This window comes from Cyprinodon tularosa, unplaced genomic scaffold (assembly GCF_016077235.1).
Source record: "Cyprinodon tularosa strain WSP-4 unplaced genomic scaffold, ASM1607723v1 ctg14, whole genome shotgun sequence".
Lineage (NCBI taxonomy): Eukaryota > Metazoa > Chordata > Actinopteri > Cyprinodontiformes > Cyprinodontidae > Cyprinodon > Cyprinodon tularosa.
This window is the reverse complement of record NW_024038220.1, coordinates 326,409-348,313: the sequence shown is the minus strand read 5'-3', so window position 1 is coordinate 348,313 and position 21,905 is coordinate 326,409. Positions and strand designations below refer to the sequence as shown.

General features: G+C 38.4%; 1 protein-coding gene across 3 annotated transcripts; it reads left to right on the top strand.

The window, feature by feature from the left end:
• Positions 1–389: 389 nt before the first annotated feature.
• Positions 390–19,924, top strand: zfand2a (zinc finger, AN1-type domain 2A). Of its 3 annotated transcripts, XR_005280139.1 has the most exons (11): positions 390–581; positions 1,141–1,233; positions 1,318–1,412; positions 12,049–12,180; positions 12,268–12,419; positions 12,518–12,646; positions 12,721–12,796; positions 12,878–12,954; positions 15,654–15,729; positions 19,188–19,272; positions 19,481–19,924. XR_005280139.1 is itself a non-coding variant. In XM_038278226.1 (10 exons), the coding sequence occupies exons 2-10, from the start codon at positions 1,179–1,181 to the stop codon at positions 19,517–19,519; spliced, it is 840 nt and encodes a 279-aa protein (XP_038134154.1). In that variant the 5' UTR covers positions 390–581; positions 1,141–1,178; the 3' UTR covers positions 19,520–19,924. The 3 variants fall into 3 exon arrangements, 2 of the variants coding, with proteins under 2 accessions (XP_038134154.1, XP_038134155.1); XM_038278226.1 differs by lacking the exon at positions 15,654–15,729; XM_038278227.1 differs by lacking the exon at positions 15,654–15,729 and having other exon boundaries at positions 19,188–19,318.
• Positions 19,925–21,905: the final 1,981 nt, after the last annotated feature.

The window sequence follows — 21,905 nt, the reverse complement described above, 5'->3', positions numbered from 1 at the left end:
AAAAGTCAAGTATAGTACATCTATCTATCTATCTATCTATCTATCTATCTATCTATCTATCTATCTATCTATCTATCTATCTATCTATCTATCTATCTATCTATCTATCTATCTATCTATCTATCTTATTTTATTAGCTTTTTTCTTTATATATATATATATATATATATATATATATATATATATATATATATATATATATATATATATATATATATATATATATATATATATATATATATATATATATATATATATATATATAAAGGGAAAGGGAAACATCATAAGCATGACTATACTGTTTGGATTATTCCAGAGTTTTCCTGTTATTTCTAAGACCGCCTTTGGAACCACGCCTTCCACACGTAAAATTATGACATCACCGGCGTCTTGACGTAAAGGGACACTACGCGAACGTGACACAGCTAAACAGGTGAAGAGCTTCTCAAAGGAGGCAGCAGGAGTCAACGAACCTACGGAATAAAACTATCGGAAAACAAAACAGAGTTACCTTATTTATCTGAGAGAATATATTGAATTTCTTTGTTTGAGACCAAAGACCGAAAAGAAAGCCGAATCTGGTGAGTAAACCTGACCTAAAAGCTTTGGTTAGCGGTTCATCTTGTTAGCATAGCAAAGTAGCCACCAGGGAGAATACAAATACACAATAAATAACCAAGATTATTTTTTTCAAGACATTTAGCGAGAGTGATACAATTTTCTTTTGTTTTTTCTTTTTAATTGTTGACAAAAATCTTTGTAGTTATGTATAATTTTGAGTAAATAAAGTGTTAGCTCTGGTCCTAACTTGTAATTTAAAAAATAATACAGATCTATTACTTAAAGCGAAAAAAATGTCTATTATTACCATTTTGAAGCTTTTTGTTGCCTTTTTGTATAATATAGTACTACATAATGTAAGCAATTGTTCATTACGTAATCTGTCTCTGTGTCTGATCGAAGTTAGCTTAGCCTGCTTGCTAATAATTTAGCAAACTCATTGTTGATCTTTAGACTCAAAATGTTGTGACTCATGACTAATGGGGAAGCTTTCCTATTGTTTCCAAATGGACCAGTCCTAAAAACTAACTGATTGAGTTCTTATTAATTTTTTAATTTATTATTTCTTTATTTTATTAGCATTGAAACCTTTAATTTACACCAGAGGACCTTTAAATATGGAGTTTCCTGATTTGGGAGAGCACTGCTCTGAGAATACCTGTAAACGTTTAGGTGAGTACAATCTGATATAGTATTATCCTTTTTTTGTTGAACTTGTTTAATCTGATTCCTATAAAATACTGTCTTTTAATACAGATTTTCTTCCAATGAGATGTGATGCTTGTCAGGAGATCTTCTGCAAAGATCACATTACCTATGCAAATCACAAATGCACATCTTCCTACAAAAAGGTGAGTTGATATAACCTTACAAGTGTATGGTTTGATATTTGTAATTCCCCTCAGGCACGACGAGCACAAATGGATTTCTTGAACTGATTTAATGAAGCCTCCAAATCTTCATTAGCACCGTGAAAACTGTACAGAACAATACAGTTGATACAATTAACTAATTAGCTACCATCAAACCACACAGTGTACATTGTAGCTGGCTTACAACAGAATGAAACAATGTAACGTTATATAAAAATAATAAAATACCTCGTTGGCTGCATGCCACAATGAGGGAATTATCCATGAATTAAAAAGGTGATAGTCCTTGATAGTCCTTGATGCTGTCCTTGGTTTTTACTCAACAAACTTCAGCTTATAATGTTTGTGAGTAATGTGAAAAACCTCCGTTGATTTCCATGAAAGACGGGCGTTGGTGTTTGTTTCCATGGTAACCCAAGACGGACGTTGGTGAAATAACGTCTTCTCAAAACAGCGCAAGAACAAGCTTGTAGATATAATCATGAGAATAATCATAAATAAATCAAACCATGTGTCACTCAGTAAAACAATATAAAGATACAATCATATTTACAATAATTAATATGAAATGTAAATAACTATATATACATATATCAATATCAATGAATTATATCAATAAACTGTCTGCATCATCATGGATACATTTACACTCCCACCAAATTACACAAACTAACAGTATGTGGGATTTCTTAGAGTTATAGCAGGTACCATATCATATCATCAAAGGATATTTCTCAAAGGTAAGCTAAATAAACTCACGTATTGCATCTAATCTGCTTCTATCAAAGTAACAACTTTGTGTATAGGTCTCTCTAAATACACCTTACTCGTTGTAGCTTTCCCTTTGCTATCGTATGTGGTGTGGCTAACTAGCAGCTTCAGCTTTCTGACCCTACCATCTTTCCCTGGGTAGACTTCAGTGACTCTTGCTAGTTTCCATTTGTTGCGTGGTGTCTGTTCGTCATGGAGAAGGACAATGTCATTGACTTTTGAGTTCCTTCTGGTTTTACACCACTTCTGTCTTTGTTGCAGGTTGAGAAGATATTCTTTCCTCCATCTGTTCCAAAACTCATTGGCCAAATACTGGACTCGGCGCCGCCTCTTTTGTAGATAGAGATCTTGCTTGACAAATTGTCCAGGTGGGGGAAGAATGATTGTTGATTTCATAGTCAGAATGTGGTTCGGGGTTAGTGGTTCAGGTCCAGATGGGTCGTTCAGATGTTCAGCGGTAAGTGGCCGGCTGTTGATGATGGACATGACTTCATACAGGTAAGTCCGGAGAGAGGTGCTGTCGAGCCTATGTGCAGACTGGTCCAGAACTGCAGTCAAGATGCTCCTTATCGTTCTTATCTGCCTCTCCCATATGCCGCCCATGTGACTTGCCGCAGGAGTATTCATGAGGAACTCACATCCTAGAGCCTTCAGTCTCTCTTCATTCATTCCTTTCATGAGTTCTGCAAACTCTCTCCTTGCACCAACGAAATTAGTCCCTTGGTCGCATCTCAGTTGGCGAACGTTTCCTCTGATGGCAATGAATGATCTGAGTGCATTGATGAATGCGTCGGTTGTCATATCGTCGATTACTTCTATGTGAATGGATCTTGAACATAGACAGGTAAGTATGAGTCCATATCTTTTGAGATCCTTTCTTCCTTCTTTAATGCCGATTGGGCCGAAGCAATCCATTCCAGTGTACGTGAAAGGTGGAGCTGCTTCCATTCGATCTTGAGGTAAGTCGCCCATTCTTTGTTCTTCGGTGCGTCGTCTGTACATTCGGCACTTCACACATTTGTAGATGTGTGACGAGACAGCACTGCTGCATCCCAGGATCCAACATCCATTAGCTCTGAGTGCGTTTGTTATCATTCCACGTCCTTGGTGTTGGATCTTTTCGTGGTGGTGCTGGATGAGTAAGGACGATATGTGGCTTTTCTGTGGAATAATTGCTGGATGCTTTATGTGTGGGTGTAGTGCAGCTTGACCTAGACATCCTCCCACCCTGAGGATCCATTCTTCATCCAGGAAGGGGCTTAACTTCTGTAGCTTACTTTCTTTGGTCTTGACAATTTCCTGCTTTTGCTTGAGTCTTTTGATCTCAGCTGGGAATGCTTCCTTTTGAGCTAGCTTAATGATGGCAAGCTCTGCTTCTTTCCTTTCCTCGATGCTTGTACTTTCATTGGTGCGTTGCTTCAGACCTTTGTGTTCTTTGGCCATTCGCTGTAATCTTGCAACTGCCTTTACAGCTCTTGTCCAGTCTGAAAACTTCTTCAGGTGGTCTAATAAAGATCTCTCTTCCTTTGTCTCAGTATTGCACACAAGAGCCTTACGAAGTTCGGGATCATCTTCGTTGACTTCTCCTACCTTGCATTCTCTCTGCAGTGGACCTCTTTGCCAAAGAAACTTCGGGCCGGTGTACCAGTTTGAGAACTTTAGTTGGTCTGCAGTCAAACCTCGAGAGGCATGATCTGCAGGGTTGTCCTCAGAAGCAACATAGGACCACTGTTCAGGCTTTGTACTTACAGGTGCTGGTCATAAAATTAGAATATCATGAAAAAGTAGATTGATTTCAGTAATTCCATTTAAAAAGTGAAACTTGTATATTATATTCATACATTACATACAAACTCATATATTTCAGATGTTTATTTTGTTTAATTTTGATGATTACAAATGACAACAAATGAAAATCTCAAATTCATCATATCAGAAAATTAGAATATTACTGAAGACCAATAAAAACAAAGGATTTATAGAAATGTTGGCCAACTGAAAAGTATGAACATGAAAAGTATGAGCATGTACAGCACTCAGTATTTAGTTGGGCCTCCTTTGGCCTGTATTACTGCAGCAATGCGGCGTGGCATGGAGTCGATCAGTCTGTGGCACTTCTCAGGTGTTATGATAGCCCAGGTTGCTCTAATAGTGGCTTTTAGCTCTTCTGAATTGTTGGGTCTGGTGTATTGCATCTTCTTCTTCACAATACCCCATAGATTTTCTATGGGGTTAAGGTCAGGAGAGTTTGCTGGCCAATTAAGAACAGGGATACCATGGTCCTTCAACCAGGTACTGGTAGCTTTGGCACTGGGTGCAGGTGCCAAGTCCTGTTGGAAAATGAAATCTGCATCTCCAAAAAGTTGGTCAGCTGCAGGAAGCATGAAGTGCTCTAAAACTTCCTGGTATGTGGCTGCGTTGACCCTGGACCTCAGAAAACACAATGGACCAACACCAGCAGATGACATGGCACCCCAAACCATCACTGACTGTGGAAACTTTACACTGGACTTCAAGCAACGTGGATGAAGTGCCTCTCTTCTTTTCCTCCAGACTCTGGGACCTTGATTTCCAAAGGAAATGCAAAATTTACTTTCATCAGAGAACATGACTTTGGAACACTCACCAGCAGTCCAGTCCTGTTTCTCTTTAGCCCAGGCAAGACGCTTCTGACGCTGTCTGTGGTTCAAGAGTGGCTTGACACAAGGAATGCGACAGCAGAAACCCATGTCTTTCATACGTCTGTGTGTGGTGGTTCTTGAAGCACTCACTCCAGCTGCAGTCCACTCTTTGTGAATCTCCCCCACATTTTTGAATGGGTTTTGTTTCACAATCCTCTCCAGGGTGCGGTTATCTCTCTTGCTTGTACACTTTTTTCGACCACATCTTTTCCTTCCCTTCGCCTCTCTATTAATGTGCTTGGACACTGAGCTCTGTGAACAGCCAGCCTCTTTAGCGATGACCTTTTGTGTCTTGCCCTCCTTGTGCAAGGTGTCGATGGTCGTCTTTTGGACAACTGTCAAGTCAGCAGTCTTCCCCATGATTGTGTAGCCTATAGAACTAGACTGAAAGACCATTTAAAGGCTTTTGCAGGTGGTTTGAGTTAATTAGCTGATTAGAGTGTGGCACCAGGGGCCATCAATTTTGAACCTTTTCACAATATTCTAATTTTCTGATATGATGAATTTGAGATTTTCATTTGTTGTCATTTGTAATCATCAAAATTAAACAAAATAAACATCTGAAATATATGAGTTTGTATGTAATGTATGAATATAATATACAAGTTTCACTTTTTAAATGGAATTACTGAAATCAATCTACTTTTTCATGATATTCTAATTTTATGACCAGCACCTGTATCTTGTTGTGAGGTAGCTCTGGTCTTTCCTCTTTGAATGGTAAAGGGCATCTCGTAGTGACCGTTCTCCTTTTGTGTGATGTTCTCTTTCAGCTTTGACAGGAACTTCATATCGTCTTGTGAGATCGGATTATCTTCCTTGGCTCTTTCTGAGAAGTCAGACTCGAGGACCTTAATGATTTCTGAAGTGGTCACTTCTTTCACCTTGAATCGGTTTATATAGTGTACTTCCGTTCGGAGGTTGATAGAAGACTCAACATCTGGTGTCACTTGTCTCACTTCTATACAATGACTCGTTCCGATGGCGGCTCCATAGTCTACACAGGGACTTCTACACCCCACGATGCTCCATCCAAGGTCTGTGCGTTGTGCGTAGGGCTGGTTTGTTTTGCCAGATACAACTTCTCTTGGTAGAAGTGCTTGTGAGCAGTTGTACCCGATGAGCAGGCCTACTTCACATTCCAGTAGAGGTGAGATCTTTTCCTGAAGGTGTTCCAGGTGGGACCAAGCTTTTGCCTTTTCGTTTGTAGGTATGTGAGCTCTGTTGGCTGGAATGAACTCCCTTGTATAGGCTGGTGGTAGGGAGATCTTCTTTCGTGAGTAGAAGCCACGGACTTGTAGATTGTTCACTCTTTGGGAGTTTACTGTTGAGGTTGCAGTCATTGTAGTGAGCTTGAGCTTAATTTGTTCTTTGTTGGCTTTCAGCTTGTCAGCTACTTCACTTAGAATAAAGGTTGAGTCGCTTTGAGAGTCCAGTAGCGCATACACAAGGACTTCTTCTTCTGGGCAGGTTGTAGATGAGAGCCAGACAGGAAGTATTGCAGAGGTATGTGTGCCAGCCTCACCAGAGATCGTTCTGTATGCAGTAGCAGCTGTGCTTGTTTCTTCAGGAGGCGACGATTCAGCTTCCTCTTGGCTTTGACTTTGCCTTTCCTTAGCTTGTGTTGGTTTCTTGTCACCTTTGGCTCTATCCACGTGCAGGCAGGTAGGGTGCTGCTTGTGGCACACATCACACTCACTTCTACTGCTACATTTCTTTGAGTAGTGGCCAGGCTTGAGACAACCAAAGCACAGCTTGTTTTCTTTAACAAAGGTTGTTCGCTCTTGAACTTTCTGCATTTGAGCAAGGTGTGTCCATGCTTCTTGCAGAAGACGCATGTCATGACCTCCTTTTCATCTGAGCTTGTAGCCAGTACCTTTGCTCCCATCGTCCTGTTCCTGTTGCCTCTTGGGCTCTCTGTTTCGCCTTGCTTGAGTGACTGCAGAGAGGTGATGGGGTGACAGGCGATCTTTGCTTCTTTGATTAGGAATGCAACAAACTTGCTGAAGGTGGGGAACTGGCCGTTCTGTTCTTCTATTTCAGTAGACTTCCGATTCCACCTGGCCGTTAACCAGTCTGGTAGCTTGGAGAGAATCTTCCTGTTTTCGTTGCAGTCATTCAAGATTTCCAGAGCCTTTATGTGAGTCATAGCAGCCTCACAACTGCGGAGAAAATCTGTAAACCTTCTGAGCTCGAAGCAATCCTTAGGTCCCATTTTGGGCCATGTGTGGAGCTTGTCTCTAAACGACTGTGCGATTGTGAATGGGTTTCCATATCTCTCGTCCAAGAGCTCCCACGCCGCAACATAGGCAGACGCAGTGCCAAGTAGGAAATAGCCATTGATCGCTTTCTTTGCATCTCCATCCACATACCTGCGGAGGTAGTAGATCTTCTCATTTTCCTGGATGTTCTTCTGGTCGATCAGCGTTTTAAATGACAGTCTCCAGTCACTGTACATCAATGGATCCCCACTGAATACTGATGGTTCGGGGATTGGGATTCTGTTGGTACTCACCGCATCTGCTAGCACCTTGACGAGCTCTGCTGTACTTTCATTTGGAGAGGTGATCACAGTCCTTGGTGCAGAAAACACATACGTGGATGCAGGGCTTGTGGGATCAGGCACTTGATTGACTGTTCTCAATTCACTCTTCAGTATGATATCTTTCTTCTCTTCTTCTGTGACCTCCACTTGGTCATACACTTGTATTCTCGCTTGTGCTGCATTTAGACCTTTCATTGTCTCCAAATGCTGTACCTTTCTTTGCCTCTCATCCAGAGTCCTTTGGAGAGCTGTGTGTTCCGCTTCTAGTTGAGCCTTGATTTTAGCTTCCTCCTCTTCTCTCTGGATTCTTCTTTTTAGATTTTCTGCTTCTCGTTCCATTCTCCATTTCGACTCTTCTGCTTCTTGTTCCATTCTTATTTTCAACTCCTCTGCTTCTCTTTCCAAATTACGCTTTACAGCTGCTGCCTCTTGTTCAGCTATTCTCTTCTGAGCTTCTTCTTTCAGTCGCTGTATTTCCCGTTGTTCTCTTTCTTGTTCTTGTGACACCTTGAGAACGGCTTGGCTTGCAGCGGCATCAGCAGCAGCTTCTTGTCGTCTTTCAGTGGACCCATTTGTGTGTAGCGAGGTCCTCTTCGAGTCTGAGATGAGAGAACTGATACTAGAGTTGAACAGAGAACCTGCTTCAGGCCAGTCATCTTCTTCATCAGGTGTAAGCCCACCCAGTCGTCTTGAGGCTCTGTCTATGATGAACTGAGATACATGGACACACAGATCAACTTTCCGACGTGTTTCCTGATCTGGAGTTTCGATTGTCCGAAGTTCATTATAAACACACTGGACATCTGCAGAGAGACTATGAACGTCATCGATGACATGGTTGAGCATATCATCAGATACTCTATCTGTTGCTTCTGATAATGTTTTCTTTGAGTATTTAATGTGATTTCTCCATCTACCATACATATATCTGAACTTGTCTTGAAGACCTTTAATTTTTTCCTCCTGCATTCCTCTACCCTTCTCTGTCAGAGTTCTGGATCTTTCACTTCGTCTTACTGTCTGTTCTTCAGCAGTATCACCAACTTGACTCTTTTCAGGCTGCTTTCGGGAATCTTCTTTGTCACGAGTTTTATCCCTAACCTGACCAGTAACCTGCTCTTCTACTTGATGAGTAAGCTCTCCTTGTCCTGACATGTTGTACGCTGACATGTTGTACACAAACTGAATATGTAAATCTAATAAATCTGTAAGCCTATTTATACTATGGCTGCTTGCTGTGTGATTATTTATAATTTTTAGAATTGTTTTTCTAAAATAACCTATACTTATGTAGATTAAACCCCTTATTAATTTAAATGCCTCAAATAAGGTTTAACAATGAAATTATACTTTAAACCTCAAAGCACACTTATTTAAATACTTGCAAAAAGGGAATTAAGTCAGACCTTGTTATCTTGAAAATCACACCATATACAGGTGCTGGTCATAAAATTAGAATATCATGAAAAAGTAGATTGATTTCAGTAATTCCATTTAAAAAGTGAAACTTGTATATTATATTCATACATTACATACAAACTCATATATTTCAGATGTTTATTTTGTTTAATTTTGATGATTACAAATGACAACAAATGAAAATCTCAAATTCATCATATCAGAAAATTAGAATATTGTGAAAAGGTTCAAAATTGATGGCCCCTGGTGCCACACTCTAATCAGCTAATTAACTCAAACCACCTGCAAAAGCCTTTAAATGGTCTTTCAGTCTAGTTCTATAGGCTACACAATCATGGGGAAGACTGCTGACTTGACAGTTGTCCAAAAGACGACCATCGACACCTTGCACAAGGAGGGCAAGACACAAAAGGTCATCGCTAAAGAGGCTGGCTGTTCACAGAGCTCAGTGTCCAAGCACATTAATAGAGAGGCGAAGGGAAGGAAAAGATGTGGTCGAAAAAAGTGTACAAGCAAGAGAGATAACCGCACCCTGGAGAGGGTTGTGAAACAAAACCCATTCAAAAATGTGGGGGAGATTCACAAAGAGTGGACTGCAGCTGGAGTGAGTGCTTCAAGAACCACCACACACAGACGTATGAAAGACATGGGTTTCTGCTGTCGCATTCCTTGTGTCAAGCCACTCTTGAACCACAGACAGCGTCAGAAGCGTCTTGCCTGGGCTAAAGAGAAACAGGACTGGACTGCTGGTGAGTGGTCCAAAGTCATGTTCTCTGATGAAAGTAAATTTTGCATTTCCTTTGGAAATCAAGGTCCCAGAGTCTGGAGGAAAAGAAGAGAGGCACTTCATCCACGTTGCTTGAAGTCCAGTGTAAAGTTTCCACAGTCAGTGATGGTTTGGGGTGCCATGTCATCTGCTGGTGTTGGTCCATTGTGTTTTCTGAGGTCCAGGGTCAACGCAGCCACATACCATGAAGTTTTAGAGCACTTCATGCTTCCTGCAGCTGACCAACTTTTTGGAGATGCAGATTTCATTTTCCAACAGGACTTGACACCTGCACACAGTGCCAAAGCTACCAGTACCTGGTTGAAGGACCATGGTATCCCTGTTCTTAATTGGCCAGCAAACTCTCCTGACCTTAACCCCATAGAAAATCTATGGGGTATTGTGAAGAAGAAGATGCAATACACCAGACCCAACAATTCAGAAGAGCTAAAAGCCACTATTGGAGCAACCTGGGCTATCATAACACCTGAGAAGTGCCACAGACTGATCGACTCCATGCCACGCCGCATTGCTGCAGTAATACAGGCCAAAGGAGGCCCAACTAAATACTGAGTGCTGTACATGCTCATACTTTTCATGTTCATACTTTTCAGTTGGCCAACATTTCTATAAATCCTTTGTTTTTATTGGTCTTCAGTAATATTCTAATTTTCTGATATGATGAATTTGAGATTTTCATTTGTTGTCATTTGTAATCATCAAAATTAAACAAAATAAACATCTGAAATATATGAGTTTGTATGTAATGTATGAATATAATATACAAGTTTCACTTTTTAAATGGAATTACTGAAATCAATCTACTTTTTCATGGTATTCTAATTTTATGACCAGCACCTGTATGGGTTACAGTCAATGAAATACTTAAAAACATTGCAAAACATGTGATATGTGGGTGCTTATTATTATTACTCTCTATCAACACACACTTCACTTACACAATAACTAATAGCACATTTACAAAATTGCCCTTTCTTAGATCACCAACTTGGAAAGTGTCCAAGCTCCTTATGGCTTCTTTATGCAAATGTAGCTCTTATGCAATCTTCTTGCCTTTATGTGTTTGTGAGATGCGAGCTGAGTTTAGCCTTCAGTTTGCGCAGTTATGAAGTTCGATGCGCTGTCCCATGTTCGATGAAAAGGACTCTGGCGCCATCTTCTGTCCCACTTGCGTCGATGAAACAGTCCGAGTTTTCACTGTAATTCCCCTCAGGCACGACGAGCACAAATGGATTTCTTGAACTGATTTAATGAAGCCTCCAAATCTTCATTAGCACCGTGAAAACTGTACAGAACAATACAGTTGATACAATTAACTAATTAGCTACCATCAAACCACACAGTGTACATTGTAGCTGGCTTACAACAGAATGAAACAATGTAACGTTATATAAAAATAATAAAATACCTCGTTGGCTGCATGCCACAATGAGGGAATTATCCATGAATTAAAAAGGTGATAGTCCTTGATAGATCTTGATGCTGTCCTTGGTTTTTACTCAACAAACTTCAGCTTATAATGTTTGTGAGTAATGTGAAAAACCTCCGTTGATTTCCATGAAAGACGGGCGTTGGTGTTTGTTTCCATGGTAACCCAAGACGGACGTTGGTGAAATAACGTCTTCTCAAAACAGCGCAAGAACAAGCTTGTAGATATAATCATGAGAATAATCATAAATAAATCAAACCATGTGTCACTCAGTAAAACAATATAAAGATACAATCATATTTACAATAATTAATATGAAATGTAAATAACTATATATACATATATCAATATCAATGAATTATATCAATAAACTGTCTGCATCATCATGGATACATTTACAATATTGGTTTGGGGTGTCTTTATGTACTTCATTAAGTGTTATAAAGGATGACCTATCAAACTTCCCTTTCTTTAAAACCTAGTTTTTTTTTTATGAAATTTTACTTCTTGACATTTAGGTTTAATACAGATTTCTTGATTTTCACCATTGTTGGAAAACATCATGTTAATGTACTTTCCAACTTATTGTATTGTTCCATTTAAAAAATGAAACAAAGCAACCTGATATTGTGCAGAAGTTTTTTTTCTTTTTTTTTATGCAATTGTCATGGTTAATTTTGCTGAATCTTTATGGAAATTAAATATTCCATATGATAGAGTGAAAATTTGCTTTCTTATATGTTGGAACAGCTAATAAATAAGGTGCTCTTATTAAACTAGCCATAGCAATCGTCTTAGCTTGTTGATTGTTCTATTAAACTGTGTTACCAAGCAGTTATGGGGAAAGGCTCTCATGGATGAGTATTATGTTTTACTTTCAACAAGAATCAGCCCTTTTTCAAGAGTAAAATTTTATTTCTTTTAAAGACTTTACAAATAGTAAAGGTATGTTATTTTCTTTAACCTTGTGTGTTTTCTTGTAGGATGTCCAGGTACCAGTTTGCCCATTGTGTAACACTCCTATTCCCATAAAAAGAGGAGAGATGCCTGACATTAAAGTTGGGGAGCACATCGACCGGGATTGCAAATCGGACCCGGCGCAAAGGAAGAGAAAGGTAAAGATAGCAGAGATGCACTTACCTTTATTTGTTGGAATCAACAACAATAATACGTTATTTTTATAATTTTTTTCTCTTTTACAGATATTCACCAATAAATGTTCTAAAGGTGGCTGTAAACAAAAGGAAATGATACGAGTCACCTGCGATCAGTGTCATTTAAATTACTGTCTCAAACATCGCCACCCTCTAGACCACGATTGTAAGACGGATGGAAAGCCTCTTTCCAAGTCTGGGTGGGTACAGTTAAGCTTAGTATTTGGAAGCTTTGCTTTAATTTAGTCTGTCCCATTTTTAGCTGGTGACTTATTCTTTTTTTGGTTATTTTCTATAGAAATGCTGCTTTAATGAGGTCCCGAGGTGCTTCCTCCTCTTCTGCCTCTAGTTCTCGTTCATCTGCTTCAGGAAACCCCAGACCCGTTTCTAACGGTTCAACCATAAATAGTAGAGCTCACAGCTCAGGGTGAGTGTTTTGTTCACTAACGGATGTATCATTACTTTTAAAACGGATAGTAATTTGCTCTCTGTGCTCCTCAGCTCTACCCCACGGATTCCTACATCCGTTTCAGCACAGAATGTAATACCCCCTTCAGCATCATTTCAGGCAAACATGGTAAACAGAGCTATGATTAAATTACCTTATTTAAGGCAATATAATAGTATAATAAAGTCTGCTTGTTCTTTGTTACTTCAGACAGAGGAGCAGGCTTTACAAAGAGCTCTAGAGATGTCCTTGGCTGAAACAAGGCCAGCTGTTCAGCCGACCCTAAGGTGAGATACTGAATCAATATTTTAACAAAGTGCACTGAAACTTCCTACATTGTTTTTTTACTTGAAACTCCTGTACCCTGATTTTTATTTTTTTATACTTTCAAAGTCAAGTAAAGGCATAAAATATGTAACCTTTGCTGAATTCACATAGTATTTGTACTTTTACAAACACAAGAATCAGTCTTGTCTTGCTCCTGCTTCAACTGTTCGAGCCTGACCCAATCGGCCAATCACATTGCAGTTTTATGGTATAAGGCGCAACAACAGCAGTAGCTGAACCAAAATAAACATGGCTGCACAGGAGGGAGTAGTGTAGCTGCTGCTAATGCGTGTGTTTTGATAGAATTCATAGTAATCTTTGAACGAGGAACAGCAACAATGTAAAAGCGTGAGTTCTTGTTTCTCATGGCTTCTGCTGCTATTTCATTTTTTACCATTAATGGCTAAATCCGTGACTCTTAAGGACGGAGACAGACGACTTTGTTGCTAGAGGTGCAGCTGACATCACAGATCATCTGAAGCAAATTAAGTTTTAAGATAATTTAATGCATATAATATCCTGGATTCAAAAACTTGAAAAGCAGTCCACCTGTTCTATTGTTTGCCTCTGTGACAAAGTATGCACATGTGTTTTTGTTTAGCCTATAAAGTTTGTTGTTTCAAAGGGTGCTCATATTGCAAATTGATGGTTGCCCTGACAATGAGATCTGCCCTAATTTACAGAGGCAAATAAATTTTATGATGATGTTAACCCTGAACACATACATTCATTACATGTCGTGACTGAAGGATTGGGGCAACCTCTGTATAAAGGATTAAGGGTATGGAAAAGCTGCACCTAGACACCATGCCTAAACAAGCACACATGTTTGTAATTGTCAAAATATCCTGTTTTTATAGCTAAGATCCACCAACAGACAAGTTTCATAGGTATATTTGCAAAAAAGTAGGTAAATGTCTTTGTGTTAAAACAAAAAATAAATATATTTCCAGTTGTTGCACTTTATGACAGACATTTTAATGGCCTAATTACAGCATAATTTTGACAACTGACAGCATAATAGTCCATTATGCTGAAATAACGCTGCGAAAACCCCAATAAGGTGATAGAAAGGCATCTTGGTGAAGCTCCAGCTCTTTTATTAACTTTCTGTGACAGTTTTGAAATCAAATTGCGAAATGTTTGCAGCATTTCATGGTAGATTAAATTATTATATGGATTTCAAACACATTTCAATTAGTTTTTTCCTTTCCTGACACGTTTGGAAGGACCTTGGCGTTGCAGACAGCATTCGTCAGTGAACAAGAAAGATAAAAGTGTTTCAAACACATAAAAGTTAACGATTAGTGGTAGGCAGGCTCTGTACTGTCCTCGGCTCTGTGACTGTCATGAAATGAGAACACTGCTTTTAATCAGTCTGCTGGGTTTCTTGTTCAAGTCTTACCTGCAAAACCTAAAGAAAGATGCAGATTGTTTGTCTCTCTAGCCGTCTCCTGTTTGATCCAGTTTGGATCAAAGTTTGAATGAAGAATTTTGTTGGCTTGCAGGCAAGTTTGACATTAAGTGTGCAAGGGCTCTCAACGGCATTGCCTCAGAATGGGAGGGTTAATCCCAGTGGGAAGAATGTTTTTAAATGGGACCCAGGGATAGTCCTTCCTCTGGGGATTTCCTTCTTTAGGACTATTTCACCTACTGTCTGAAAACATTGGGTTTCATCAGTCTGTGGACCATCCATAATTCACATTCCATGCTTGTACATAGATCTCATGACTTTGAGGCACATCATGGCAATGAAATATGCATGAGCAGCAGAATTCCAGGGGTTTTCTTGGTGAGAGTTGTGGACATCATGGTTTGTACATAGCAAGCTCTTTCTGGGTTTGGTTTTGCGAGATTCTGAATTAGAGATCCTCCTTCATGTTTTGTCATTTCAATTTATTTACAATATAGAATCGAGTCGGAAAAATTTTCATAAATTTAGTTGGACCAAAACATCAACAGCCCTTTATAACTAATGGTACTGTCTTACCATGAGTACCCCCTTAGACAAAAGAATGAATGTCTGTCCAAAATGTGCAGTAATTATGTAATGGAATGAACGATAATTAATTATAGAATAAAAAGCATTTTGTTTAATCTTTTTAACTTGAGCATTTAATTCTTTGGCATATTATTCTTTCCAACTCAAATAAAAACAAAAAAAAGTATAATAAATATGTCACCAGGAAGCTAGTAAGGAATAAAAATAAATACAAAATAGAATCATATTATGAATCTTTTATATCTATTATAATCTATTATAAATCTGGAGCTCCTCCGAGTAACTCCCTTATAATCACAATGGGACAAAATACTGAACAAAAGTTATAGTCAGACTCACTCCATTTGTTTTACTTTGTTTTCAACATTCATGACACCTGAGTTGCTTTGATGATCTCAGATGTCACAGCTGAAGGAACTCAAGCATATAAGAAAAGCTTAGTTTTTGGTTGAAAATGCTAGTTTTATTTTTTAGTTGGGTCCTCTCAAAGTAGAAAAGATCCCAGCCCTGTTTTATTTTATTAACTAAGAAATAGAATTTCTTCACGTACCCATTGCAATGCACCCGTAGACCACTAGGGGTGCAAGTACCCCTTGTTGGGAATGGCTCCTTTATAGCATCCTTTGATAACTTCATTCCTTCTTTGCCGATATCCAGAACTCTGAGAGCATCTTGGAGTCAGGAGCTGTTTTTGCTGATCAAGCGCATGACGGTTTACCAGATCAAATGAAAGGTGACATTCCCTTTGTTGCTGTCAACTGTTAGCATATTCAATAACATTTTTCTGAAGATTTTTGCCTCTTTGAAATTCTTATATTTCCAGAAAACAAAGTTTTTTTTAAAGCATTTAGGTGGTTTTATGCACGTCTGTATGTTAATTGAAATGCACAGCATCTTTTCAATAATTTCTTCCTTAATAAAAGAAAATCGTTCAGAGTCATGTACAAAATGCGGTTTCATATTTTAATCTCTATTGGAATCTAGATTTTCAGCGATTATAAAAAGGAAATGATCGATTATTTTGCTGCTTTACTCTCTTGTTAATTTCCTGTTGTAAATCAAGCGGCCCTCGCTGCTAATGGACATCATAAACTGGTGCAGAGATGTAACCATGCAGCGTTCAAGATAATATTTAACTTACAAATATAATTCAATTATTGGCTACGTTCAGTTCAACATCACAGCGTCCTTCAGAGAAGTTTACTTCTGGACCAACAGACTGCTGCGTGTCTCTGAACTCCTCTTTGGCTGCTGATGCTTTGTGTCGTAGCTCTGGAGGAGTCCGAAGGTTCATACAGGCAGAATCAAAGCTGGTCATAAAGCCAGAGGTTAAATGAAATGAAGGAAGCACCCATCAGGACATCAGGCCACTGCAGCCGTTAGCAAATATTTAACATCAAATATGAACCCCCCCCCCCCCTCGTCAGGATCTAACGTCAAAAACCTGCAACTGTGCATGTATTGTTTAAAGAAAGAAACAATACAGGAGGTGTTCTGGACTGACTGACGCACTAAACTGTGTTTATAAGTGCATCTGTCAATGCAGAGCAAAGAGTCTCTGATCTATTGCAGATTATCATAGATTTGATCAGGGAAGATGGAGTAGCCTTAAGGCAAAAAGGTTTCAGGCTATTGGGGCCGTTTTGATCTCATATTTGTTTTAATATTCTTGTTATGTCATCCTGCTCCACTCAGTTATCCCTCAACTTATCTAAATTAAAATTGATTTCAAATGGACTCTTTTCTGTCCTTACTCTAGTTATTATTTGAAATAAATAAATAACTCCTAGTCCGAAATCATCCTTATTCACATGTTCACTTAAGTTTTCCTGTTGTATGTTCACATTTGTGGATTGCATCTAAAAATATCAAACATTTTCTATTCAAACGATGGAATACATTAACAGTTTCTTGAATTGTATTATAGGTCATCAAATTAGTGTCAGTTTAGTCTATCAGAGGCTGCATGTATTTATTTTTAATGTCAGGCAGGTGTTGGTGCAAATGTATTGAAATACTTCGGCTGGATCCCAAACCGCCCCGATTTTCTGTCAATGTGACGAAGATTAAGCAAACCAGTGGAACTTACATTTGGCAAAACATGTTAACTTTGCCACCAAGCCGCTGTTACATTTGCTGCTGATTTCCAGCGAGCCTGTATCTGATGGATAGTCACTATTTAAGGGCTGAACGTTCCACTCGCCCTGCCCGCTACGTGGTTTCGTTCGGCACTTAGTCCCTCCACAGGAACGCTCAAACAGAGAGTTAGTGCTTAGGGTTAATGTTTAGGGGCCAGTTTGGGATTGGGCCTTCATGACGTCTCATGAACCCATCACTACCTGCCACCCCTCTAGAATAAACACCGTCAAGACAAAACTTTAAGAAATTTGTGTCCCATTTGGAGAAATTGGTCTGTTTTTTAAAATGTTTGACATCCAAAAGATAACATTATTTATAACCTGTTCAATAATTTCATGTTAAAGTTTATGAATAATTGTGTTAAAGAATCAAGATCTCAATTTCATTATATTTTATTCATTTTTGCCATAATGGAGCAGCCCCTGTACAAACACATGAGATGGTTTGATTGGACGGCAGTACTTATTGCTACATTTACTTCGCTTTAATAGTATCTCTGATCATGCATCACTGCTTTGCCTGTTTAACCACATATTTCAGCTCATGATTCATTTAAAGTTTTGGTTGGGATTGTTTTGTAGGGATTGCATTTTGGTCATGAAATCACACTCAGCTGTATAGCACACATTTCACAGTTAAACAAGTACCATGTGAAACATTCTTAGTAGGTAAAAACCAGTTTCTTCTAGAAAACGTCTTGTCCAGTTGCCTAAAGTTTTAATGCTTGATCATGAACTGGATTACTGAGAACCCTCACAGATACCTTAGTAGGATAGAAACACCTGATCCTATCTGCTTCTGTTAAAAGTTTATCTCAGATATTGGTTAATAATACATGTTTCAGTTATTTGGATACCCATTCATGTTGACTTTTGTTTTGAGTAAAATCACTTGATTGAGCCTTTTCCAACACACCACACTACAAAATGCGTGCTAAAAGTATGTATGTCTTACGTTGATATTAAGACATCTCTAGCTGCTTGTTGTTGAGGTTTACAAACTGCTGTCAGATGGTAGCTGCTGCTTGGTGGTAAAAATGCATGTCACAAAACCGGGTCTTTTCATGTGCATAAGTAATAAGCTGATACTATTATGGACATTTGGCAACTTGCACACATAGACAGGGACACACTAGTAAACCTTGTTAGGTTTCAACAACTTAGACTGTTCCAAAAAAGTTATAAAAACAATCCACTGGACTTTGTTTCCAAGTTTGAAGATGTTTCACTTTCCATCCAGGAAGCTTTTTCAATAAAAAATGTCAGAAATAGCATTGAGTTTGAGGTTTTATAGAGTGGACCACAAACAAGGCCTTGTTTTAGGTTAGAACTTAGAACTTAAAAGGTCTGCTTGTTTACAAAGATGGCAAAAACCCTCTTCAGCTAAAGGAGAATTTAGTTCTGTTAGCGGCTGTTATCAGATTGGCCAAACTCTGTCCATCGCTGCTGTGGAGACCGTTTAATAACGATAAAATGATACGCAAGGGGACCTAAATTACTCTGTTTTCAGAAATTTAGGGGCCTAATAAAGTGCATGCTGCACCTTTAAGATTTGTCTGTAAATGTTTTGTTAAAAAAAAAAAATGTGTCCCTATAATCCTTGAAGTATTTGTTACTTCGGGTTAGTTAGTCACAAAATATCATTGCCAGATATAGCTACATGTATTGTAATCGGACAAAATGTACGTACATGAGAATACATTTTCATGGCGCTATACAGGAGTGTAAACTGCAAACAGCATTTATGTTTAAGATAAGCATTCATGTTATGATGTACTGCATTGCCAATATTGCATTGAAAACAAAATGTTTTACTTGGACTTTTGCCTTAATGCGAAGCAGAGAACTTGAGTAAACAAAAAATATGAAGAGTTATTATGTTAAACATCCAAAAATGCCCGAATGTGTAGCGCTGTTGTATATGCAATACAAAAAAAGCTGGTGTTGCATAAATCATTTGAATAACGTTACACTTAAATTGGAATAAGAGATCCACAGTCAGTTATTCTCTCTAGTCTTTGTGGTGTTTTCACTCAGGTATTTTTCCTCTCAGCCCTCAGGAGCAGGAGGATCTGGCTCTGGCTCAGGCTCTCGCTGCCAGCGAAGAAGAATACAGACGTCAACAACAGAGACAACAGGTACCCGGCAAGCTTAGGCACCAGTAGCATGCTTACTGGAACACATGTAGGTACTCAGTTGTCATGGCAACACATCCTCTTAGGAATTTTTCAGTTTGTTTTAGGCGCCAGATGCAGGGCTAATTTGTAATAAATTCTTAATAGATTTTTGAAATCTGTGGATGAGAACTCACTGTTTCTAACATATTTTCTTTTGCTTTCTCTTTAGGGAAGGGAGACTAAACAATCCACCTGCTGCCTTTCGTAGTCTATGGGCTTGATTTATGCTTTAAGCTGTGCGAATGATTTGCTATGAACTGTATTACTAAGTCAATACTCAGAATAAGTGATTGTTCCATGAAGAATTACTCTTGAAGGTTGCTGCAATCTTGCCGCTTTCCACATATAAGCACATGTACTTTTCTGCAGGATTTGTCATTTTTATGAAATCGATATCCGTGTAAATATTTTATATGCCAATCACGATGAATCTATTATATTGCCTCATATAGATAATGAATAAATTAAAGGTGCACTTGAATTTTAACTTAGTCCTGTGATTGTAATCTAATGCTCTTCAATAAAAGTGAAGGTTGCTATTAAAGCACATCAGGAAGTCCATCACAGAAGTGGAGTGGAATAAATTTGCCCACCCTTTTAGTGGGAAATGTCAGTGTGTGAAAGTTTTCTAGCACAGCATGTTTGTGTATTCTTCATGTGCCACAAAGAGCTGGAATATTAATGGCCACAATTTATGAGTGACTTTCACTTAATCTGTTTTTTACATTTAGTATGTAAAGATAAAGCGAGGGTAATACGAAAAGGAATGTCAGTATTGATGATTTAAATGTTTAATGATGAGAATGTGTGATAAGTCAAGGTTATGTGTATATCACGTTCTGACCTCAAGACAATTCAAAGTGCTTTATATAATGAAAAACCAGGTGGAATTTATGGCAAAACTGTTTCCAAACTGGACTAGAATTACAGATGATGCATCAGTGTGCACAGCTTTATATTATATTACTTTGAACTATTGTGCAGTCAGACCTATAATAACTTCCATCGTTTTTTAGGTAGCAGACTTTAAATTGTTTGATGGATTGTTCTACTGTTCAGTCTTGACCTGCTCAAAAATCAGTTCATATAAAGCATCTGATTGGGAGAATTTTTCTCCCAGGTTATTTCTGCTCTGAAGATCACAGTGAAATGCCAACAGACTATTGGAGAAATGCATTTTGTTGTTTTTGTCAGTTCTTATAAAGGTGCTGCGTAAAACGAATTTTCCCCTCCAAAGATCTGTTCTGTTTTAGCCATCACATCACATATTAAACATGTGGATGACGTGCATTAATAGAAAAGCACATTTCTAATAATTACAAAGGGTTACAGCCTAACAGGCCAGTATCCCCACCCAGCTATTCATCATAAATTAACATTTTCTGTTGTAATTATTGGACATGCAGGACCTAAATTGCTAGATCTCCTAAAACAAGTATTCTTTTAAAAAGATAAAGAAATGCAACTTATGTCCAGAATTGACTAGTGTAGGAAAAAATAGAAATGGTAACATCTGTCTGAGAATGATTGCAATGTTATTTCTAAGGCTTTGACTGCATTTGCATAAGAGACATAAAATTAACAGCCTAACTCCAGAGAAAACGTCATAAAATCCAGACAAACCTCCAAAGCATTGCAAACCGCCCTTGCCTTCATTAAGGTCAGTGTTCATGAAGCAACCATAAAAAGGTGACTGTTCTGTTTTTGTCTGAATTTCATTATTTTTGTTCAATCAGACTTGGTATCAAGAAATCTATTTGAATATTGAATGTGTATTGTATTAGCTCAGAAAAGTCTGCAAAGGCACTTCTAGATTCTAGCCCTCCAACAAACAGTAAGAGCTATGAAAGGAAACATTACAGAATTGACCCTTTATATCAATGGCCATCCTGCTGAAATTACTCCCATTTATACAACTCGTTCAGGACGCTTCAAAAATGGCATAAATCAGTATCTAAAGCACTGCATGCTGCAAGTAAAGTCGGTGTTTAAGATTCCAGAATAAAAAAAAGAATCAAAATTGATGTAGAACACAAAAAAAGACAGGGTAGAATAAAAGAGAAATGTATACACACACAGTAAACAGCAGGGGGCAGTAGTGCCTCAATAAAATTCTCCCCTTTTTTTAACAGCTTGAATTCTAATGTATAATTTTCTTAGACAGATACAATTGAAATTCAAACCAGGAGTCTTTTCATCCAACATTCATGCCCTGCTTGCTATTACTATAATAAAATGAAAGAAAAAAAAATGTTTTTAATATACACAACCTGTCTAAATAGCCTGAAAGCAGGTTGTCCGAATACATTTGCATAATGGTAAGTAAATGCCACAGTTTGGAGGCACACAGCTCCTTAGCATGCCCTTCGACCTGGAACAGCTTGCAAGTGTCACAACAACTCTAATTATCATGATCTGATGCCACTGATGTGGTTACATGAGTCATCCTTTTGCAGGGATACTAAAGTGATGTGCAGCCCTGCTATTGTAGAAGGGATTCATTTTAATGCAAATTGTATTCTTTAATTTTGCAATCACAGCACGCTCTAATAGCATGCAACAATGCAGGTATGCGCTAGACAATCTGATCAAGT